This window comes from Miscanthus floridulus, chromosome 8 (assembly GCF_019320115.1).
Source record: "Miscanthus floridulus cultivar M001 chromosome 8, ASM1932011v1, whole genome shotgun sequence".
Lineage (NCBI taxonomy): Eukaryota > Viridiplantae > Streptophyta > Magnoliopsida > Poales > Poaceae > Miscanthus > Miscanthus floridulus.
This window is the reverse complement of record NC_089587.1, coordinates 23,335,865-23,343,665: the sequence shown is the minus strand read 5'-3', so window position 1 is coordinate 23,343,665 and position 7,801 is coordinate 23,335,865. Positions and strand designations below refer to the sequence as shown.

The 7,801-nt window shown below is 43.1% G+C and overlaps 1 protein-coding gene across 4 annotated transcripts; it reads right to left on the bottom strand.

The window, feature by feature from the left end:
* Nucleotides 1–296: 296 nt before the first annotated feature.
* LOC136471342 (uncharacterized) lies at nt 297–6,295 on the bottom strand. Of its 4 annotated transcripts, none has more exons than XM_066469069.1 (14): nt 5,946–6,295; nt 4,601–4,682; nt 4,382–4,485; nt 4,070–4,196; nt 3,887–3,981; nt 3,523–3,646; nt 3,083–3,163; nt 2,294–2,392; nt 1,965–2,135; nt 1,747–1,834; nt 1,587–1,654; nt 1,434–1,508; nt 1,038–1,166; nt 298–865 (listed from the first exon to the last, which is right to left on the bottom strand). In XM_066469069.1, the coding sequence occupies exons 1-14, from the start codon at nt 5,984–5,986 to the stop codon at nt 638–640; spliced, it is 1,512 nt and encodes a 503-aa protein (XP_066325166.1). In that variant the 5' UTR covers nt 5,987–6,295; the 3' UTR covers nt 298–637. The 4 variants fall into 4 exon arrangements, with proteins under 4 accessions (XP_066325168.1, XP_066325169.1, XP_066325166.1 ...); XM_066469070.1 differs by having other exon boundaries at nt 1,434–1,502; XM_066469071.1 differs by lacking the exon at nt 1,038–1,166 and having other exon boundaries at nt 297–865.
* Nucleotides 6,296–7,801: the final 1,506 nt, after the last annotated feature.

The following is a 7,801-nucleotide window of genomic DNA, read 5'->3' as shown; positions in this document are numbered from 1 at the left end:
GGGATAAAACCATTTCTTATTATTAAGATAATCACGTGCTTGTAAGTAATGAGTTAGCTAAAATGCGTTCATAATTTCTCAAGCCGAACAACCAATAAACTACCTGATCAGGAAGTTGTGGTTTCACCTTCTGGAACTTTCACCGATGCAAGAACGGTTGGGTTACTTCAGTCACTAGCAGCCAGATTACGAAACAAATAAAAAAAAACTATATATAAACCTCCACAGTCCACAGTTCGTGAAATCGTGTCCAACAAATCCTCTAGACAGCACGGAATAACAAGACGTCCAAATAATTACGAACAATGGCGGTTGAAGATGAAAACACCAAACCTCATTTTCCATTTCACCACCAAGCCGATGTTGCTTTGCAGCACTGCAAACTACAGGATGCAAGTGGGGGAAAGAAATTACATGAACAGCGAGCCAGAGATGGCACACTTGTTTCAGGCAATTACAAGAGATGATACAAGGGCGTGCTTTCTCAGCTTTCGAGCATCCTTGCATGCTACATTGCGGTCGTGTAACATATATTCACCTAGGGTTATATAGGTTACAGCGTGGTAATGACAACAGTAGGTCAGGATAAGGGAGAATCTGCGGTGGACAATCAGTGGTTCAAGTAGACTTGTCAGGGCTATGAAGTTGTAATCCCTCCAGATGATCTATTCCTCTTGTGCCGCGGAGATTGCCCCAGGCACATCTTCAAACGCGAAGATAGGCTATCCCCCATCTCCACCTTCTCACGCTTAATCTTCTTCCACAGGGCTTGAACCTTCTTCTGCTTAGCTTTCTCGATCGGTTTCCTCTGGCTTTGTCTCTGGTTTTGTCTTAGAGGCGTAGCCAAAGCCTTGACTGTCAAATTCTATGATGCACAGACCAATAACCAGATCAGATAATTAATCTTTTTTCATTGATCATATCAAAGTGGTAAATGCCAAGAGTTAGAAAGAAGGCAACTAGTAAAAACTAGCTTTGATTAAGATATATCAGCCACTGGATAACAAAATTGTCAAGCAATTGAAGCAAAGTACCACCTGCTTATCATTATTATTGCCTGACAATGATTCATCACTAGCTGCTCCTAAAGATGAACATCTGCCCCAACTTTCTCTGTTAGAGCTTGTGAATGAACATGACTCCTCATTGCACCTACTTGTTTTATCCTATAAGAAAGGAAGGCTTCTGATCAGACAATTTGCAAGCAAGAAGTATATGAGCCTCAGTTCTCAACACTTATAATGTGTTCCTTAGGACCCTCACTGATCGGACATCTCTGTTTCACGCCTATTACAATAAACAATTTAACACAATGGACAATCCAGTGGAATCAAGAAAATGCATTGCATGGATAAAATTGCTCAACTTGACTAAAAAATATACAGGGTCCAAATTGCGCGTCAGCTTACTTGAAGTTATACAGTGAACTTTACCTGCAAACGTGATCCAACACTATCCCCATCAATCTCTGACAGGCTGCGGTTTTCATCTAAAAGAAAGTCCTGCAGCTAATGGAATGCAGATAAGGAAACAAGCAAGGAAAAAGGTCTTCACATCAGACACAGACAAAATATCAAGAAACTTACCAAGTCATTCTCATTCTTAATGGACAGTTGATTCATGCTAGACAACAATTCAAATACAGATGTGCTATCTGAAACAAAATAAGGTAAAATAATCAGTATAAAACCAGTTGTTATAATATTACAATTTACAAGGAAGTAGCTCAGGGAGCTGAGACCAAACCATGTGGGATGTTAGGTGCATCTGTTGATGAACCGCAGGCTGCAGTGTTTGCTGACCGTAGACCGTTGATGATTTCAAAGAAGAAACTCTGCAAGAATGGGGGGGGGGGGGGGGGGGGGGGGGGGCGCGGGCACAAAGGTGGTTCCTTAGAAGCCAAACCATATAAGATACTCTTCAGGTTCAAATGGAGTTTTGCAATGGGCATTCCGTTAATTTACCTCATTGGTTATGTTACCAACTTTAAATGCTCCCATATGAAGCTTTGATCGTGCTGCAGGCAGCATAGGAGGACGCAAAGTTTTATAGAAGAATATAGAAACTGAATCATAATATGATTGAGGTCTTGGGGAATTATGATCACCCTCAAATTTAATTATATTTTTATCCCCCTGCACACAAACATGCAATGAGGCAATGGTTAACAGAATGGCTAGCATGATCTGCAGCAGGAATAGTCGACAATCAATCTCCATGTTATTTGTTATAAATATGATCTGCCATCTATATGCCAGTTAACTTTTATGAAGGAAGCTAAGTAAACATTTACCCCATATGCCTGGTGAATACGATCACAATGGTGAGGCTGAATAAACATATCATTAAAACCATGTCCAAATAATGCAGGGATAAACATCTTGGGAGCCAACTGGTTATGAACAAAAGAACACTGAAGTTAGATTGATGTGAAGTATAAGCAGGTTCTTTCAAAGTTACAGGAATTGTGCAGGAATTACAACATACAGAGATCTCAACAATAAATGACTCAGACTAATAAAGGACAAGAGAAGTGTAAAATTGTCAATCCTGGCAATAACCAGATGGTCAGTTGGTCACTATTGGCAACCTAGAAAGTAGAAACTCTAAAACTAAGCAGTCTTTGGGTTAAAAGAAAAGGAACAGATAATGCAAAACCTCAACACTAAAATTGCTCAGACCTATTTAAGGAAATTCTCAATAAATACATGCCAAATACAGACAAAGAAAGAAGCGAGGCTTTCCAGAATTTTGCTGGAAATTCTACAATTATAAAATATCCTACATGGAAAATGCCAATCTGAAGAAGTGGTTCTAACTGCATAAAGGGTCTACAGAAGGAAATTATTATGACACTACCATATTAAAAGTAATTAAACAAATAGCTTATTTTTATCATTTATCAGGTCTATTAAATTTTACATCAGCATGACATGGATAATACAATGCAAAATATAAACATGACTTCTACAAGCCAAAAGGCAGTTTTGCAACCATCGTGAGTTGAATTCTTCTTTGTTTTGTATTAAGGCTTCAAGGTGTCAAATTATGTTATGAAAAGATAATGTTTTAAGAAGTATACCTTTAAAACATTAAGATCCATTATGTCAAACTTAGCTCTTTTCTGAATGATTCGCCGCATGTACTGTACAGCCATCTTAACCTGAAAGGGCAGATTTCAGAACAACCCATTAAAACTTTACAATTACAGCAATGATCCCTAGGACTGTATAGACTCTTGTGCTAGCAAGGATGTAAGATAGTATGGAACTTTCACTAGATCTAACTACATTATCCTTTTACACATTCCACAAATTTATTGCAATAACGAGCATGTGGATTCATCTATGAACTTAATAACCTAAGGTAAAGCTCAATACAAAGGAAAAGAAAGCAAGTCCTATTGGTTTGTTTTTCAAAGTTAGCAATTGTAAATCATATTAAGACACAAGTCCCCATCACCATTCCCATAATATACATTCAACACAAAAGTAATGCATGCAGAAGATGTGCTGGTCATACCGTGAATTTAGGAACTCGAATTTTGTAAACGTCAACAAGTTCCATCATCAAGTCATACAGGTTAGTGAAAGCACTATCCAATACCATGCCAGCAATAGAGGGGTCCTCTGCTCCATAGAGTAGGCTGTACATTTGTATACAAAATATTGTAATGAATTACAGGGGACAGCCATCAAATGGTGATGAAATATTTGAGCCTTGACATAAACTTAAAAGATTGAAAACAATCTTAAGCATATCAACTGAAAAGTGCTATGGAAGAACTTGCAAACTGCTCCTCAAGATAATGAATTGCATGAAATGAAACAGAGAGATCTTGCACCAAGTAAAAAGAGCACAAACTTTATCCAAAACTACAGATTACCATGTAACAGCACCCATTGATCGCCCCCAAAGGCCTATAGTGGAAACTTGTTTATTGTCCCGAAGACATGACACTGCACATTTGAGGTCCTCTTTCTAGAAGTAAATTATTGGGAATTTCAGAAAGGTGTGATCGCCCAAAATATGAATGTAGAATAAGCGAAGAACAACGCTGATTATATACCTCATGCCAACCCAAGCTGACATAATCCCCACCCGATAAACCTGACCCAGAAAAGTCAAGTGTGAAAACAGTGATATTTGAAGGAAGAAGTATTACAGCGGCTTCATTTGCGTCTGCTCGGCATCCGCTGCATTGAGTCAAAGCAAAATCCTGTTTAATATTCCAAAAGATACCAGAGATTGTTTGAGCTTCTGAATCATATAAATAAAGGAGTGCAAAAAAAATTGTAACTAAGTCTTAAAAGTGTTAAAAGAAGGAAGCACCCTATGAATCGTCAAGCATATGCAAACATGGAGCAAAAAAGTTAAGTACCTATTTCCATGGCAATAGACCACACATGGGAGAGCAGTGTTCTCTGGGATAAAAGCAGGAACATAGTGGCTGCATTTTAAGATATAGCCTCTTGCATTTGTAAGCTGCCAGGAGCAAGTTACCATAAGGTTATCAACAAAGATGCTCATAATTGCCATCAAACTTGCCATCAGCAAATAAAAGACAGAAGAAACCTCTATAAATGGTCTCCGTACTTGCCTCCAAGTCTAGTCGTTTGTATTTACGTCCTGCGAGGATAAACTCTTTCTCCCATAGATACTGATCTGGATTATATTCTGACCTGTGAATTAACACTCATTCAGTTCCAATACACCAGATACATGGATGAATCCTTCACTCGTTTAATGAATTTCACTTTTTTGTTAGCTCAGTAAATTTCATGTTTTTTTTTGCTACAATGGGAAACCCGAATTTCATTACTTAAAGCAACAAAATTACAACCACAGCGCGTTCAAAGTATCAATGTCACAGAGCCCACCCAACTAGCATCCATACTTCTCACCGCAGAGGGACCAGAACGTATGGAACCACCTCAAATCCCCAAAAATGGAGTTAACTGCCTCCACAACAGGTACAAGCAGCAGAAATTTATCAACTTTATACATGGCCATGGCCAAGATCACAGCACACAGGCTGACAGCTACCAGCGTTGAGAAACAGAATTATATAGAAGGTACAAAAGATACCAATGGGTATGTGAAAGGTGCAAAGCCATTGATCAGTTAATTTTATCATTACATTAAATCATCTTTGCAACCAAATTTGGGGAACAAAGAAGCATTCCATGTTCCAATTAATGCTCCAGAACAAAGCATACTCGTCCATCCTCAGCAAAGCAACACTTTACAGCTGTGTTCCAAAAAGGCACATAAAGCATGAACATTGCAACCAAAACGGTACAACATCAAGTGGTAGCAGCCAACAATTCTCACATGATCCCTCCTCCGAGTGAGGATCTCAAATTGGTAATTCAAGCAGAAGGTAACACTAAAAAAAAACAGTTACCCTTGAATTGTTTTTTAAAATAATGCTATATGCATAGATTAACACGAAAGTAACCCTTGACAGCTATGAGCAACTACCACATGCTTAGAAAAGTTCAGGTACACATAACATGACAAATTGACAACTTCAATGGATATTGTGATTTTACCTAATGTTAACTTTAATGGCACACGGTACAGATTTGCAATAACATAACCAAGAGTTTATGTACCATGATCCAGACTATCTGAAACCAGTAACCCAATATCATCATGATCTCAGCCTCCATTGGAAATTTCAAATTGTGCATTTCCAGGTATCCTTCGTCCTAAATGCCTCTTGACAACGCTAAATAAACAGCTAATACGCCAGCATTTCAACAACGCTTGCGGACATGCAGTTGCCAGAGAACTAACGGCAGCATTGATCCCGCTCCTCTCCTTCTCCAATTCAAAACAACACGGTTGGTCACATCCAATGCAGCATCGTAATTGATGCCTAATAGGACACAAGAAGCAAATGCAACTATGCTCAGGATATATGGCGGGACAGCGCGTACCGGGGCGGCCGGATGACGAAATTAACGAACTGCTCGATCATGGCGCCTCCCGGCGGCGCGCGGTGCTCCTACGCTGCGCGCCTGCGCCGTGGTCCAGCGCTCATGCACCACCCGGCTCCGTCGTCCTCTCAGAATTACGACCCCCGCCGCCTGTCAGGTGGAGCCCACCGAAACCGGACAAATCCCCGGCGGAGCCGCCTCGGATTGCGGGAGCCGCGCCCTCTGCCTCGCCGGATCAGGCTGCCCGAGCCGAGGGGATCCGGGAGGGGGAGGCGGTGGTTGGGGAGGCGGGGGAAAAGGAGCGAGAGGGATGGGGGATGGAGGGAGAGGGGGCCGATGGCCGTGGACGAGCGAACGAGTGATGATTAGAACGTTAATGAAGCGGAGGTAATCGTGGGGAATTTTAATTTTGAATTCTTTTTGTCGTGTTTAATTCGGGTCTTAGTCATTGATGGTCAGCCGTTGCAGGTGTAGGCCAGGTGCAGCGTAACCTCTCTGGTCGTCTGTTACGACTGTGCAAGCGTACCCTCTCTGGTTTCTAGCTGTGGATCTTGTGAAAAAAAAAACATTCGTACTGTTTTTTTTACAACATTCCATATTTGTATTCATATAAGTTACTTGCCCATTTTTAATAACTAATGCTTTAGATTTATCCTAAATCAAACTATTTTCATAGAGTATGTTTTAGGTTTGTTCAAAGTCAAACCATTTCAAGATTTGATTAAATCTCCTACAACTAAAATGACTAAAGAGGAGACACCATATTATTGCGACAAAAACTTCACCTCACTTTCGTGCTGCCCGTGCGAAAAAAATTCACGTCACCGCTCAGCCTTCGTCGTGCGATCCCGCGACTCCGCGATGCCGATTGTTTCGTCACCGCCAGGTGGGCCTCCCTTCCCGTGCGCCGTGAGCCCGTGCTATAGTTTTCCAAACGGGCCAAGCCCGCTGGACCGACACGAGCACGGTACTATTAGGCCCGGTACAAAAACGGCCCGGCCCAGCCCGGCAGCTACCGTGCACATGCCAAGCACGGCATGACCCCGTGCCCGTGCCTGGGCCGCGATGCCAGCATGATGGCACGGCACGAGCACAGCCCGCTTCAACGGCCGGCACGGGGGCGGCACGGCCTCGAGCCGTTGGATGGAGGCCCCCCGCCTGCTGATCGTTGGATCTAGGGGTCGGGTGGGACGGCTTTATAAGCCAGCCGCCGCTCCTGGCTCGGAGCCTTTCCAAACCCTAGCTCATCGTAACCTGGGCTTCGCCGCTCTTCACCGCTCTCGTAACCTGGGCTCCTCGACGCCGTCACCATGGAGTCTTCCAGCGGGTAAGGGGTCAGTTCCAGTGGCCGGTGGTTCCCTCTTCTCTCTCTCCACCCTCAATCTCCCTCTTCTCCCTCAGATCCGGTGGTTCCCGCCCTCAATCTCTATCTGTTCCCTTATTCTTCATCCCTGAACGTCGATTGAGCCTCGTTCTCGGCATCCTCGCCGCATCTCCATCATCTGTCCGTCGTCCACATTGCTGGCTGCCACCACCTCTGGGGCTCCGGTCTCCGTTGAGGTACCAGGGGTGTGCAATCGGTCCGTCTCATCGTCGTCATTTATGGGGCTCCGGCCGTAGAGGTAAGGGTAAACCCTAACCCTAATCCCCAACCTAACCCTGCTTTTATCTGTTGATTGTGGCAGCCGTCAAGGAACCAGAGACGGCAGAGATGGCCCTAGGCGCCGAGCGACACGATGATGGGGAGTTTGACCACTCCCAAAATGATGAGTTGCGTATGTGCGGGATGGCCGGAGATGATGAGAACGATGATGTCCACGAGGACGCTGCCGTGCTCTTCAGCCGTTCTGCTGCTG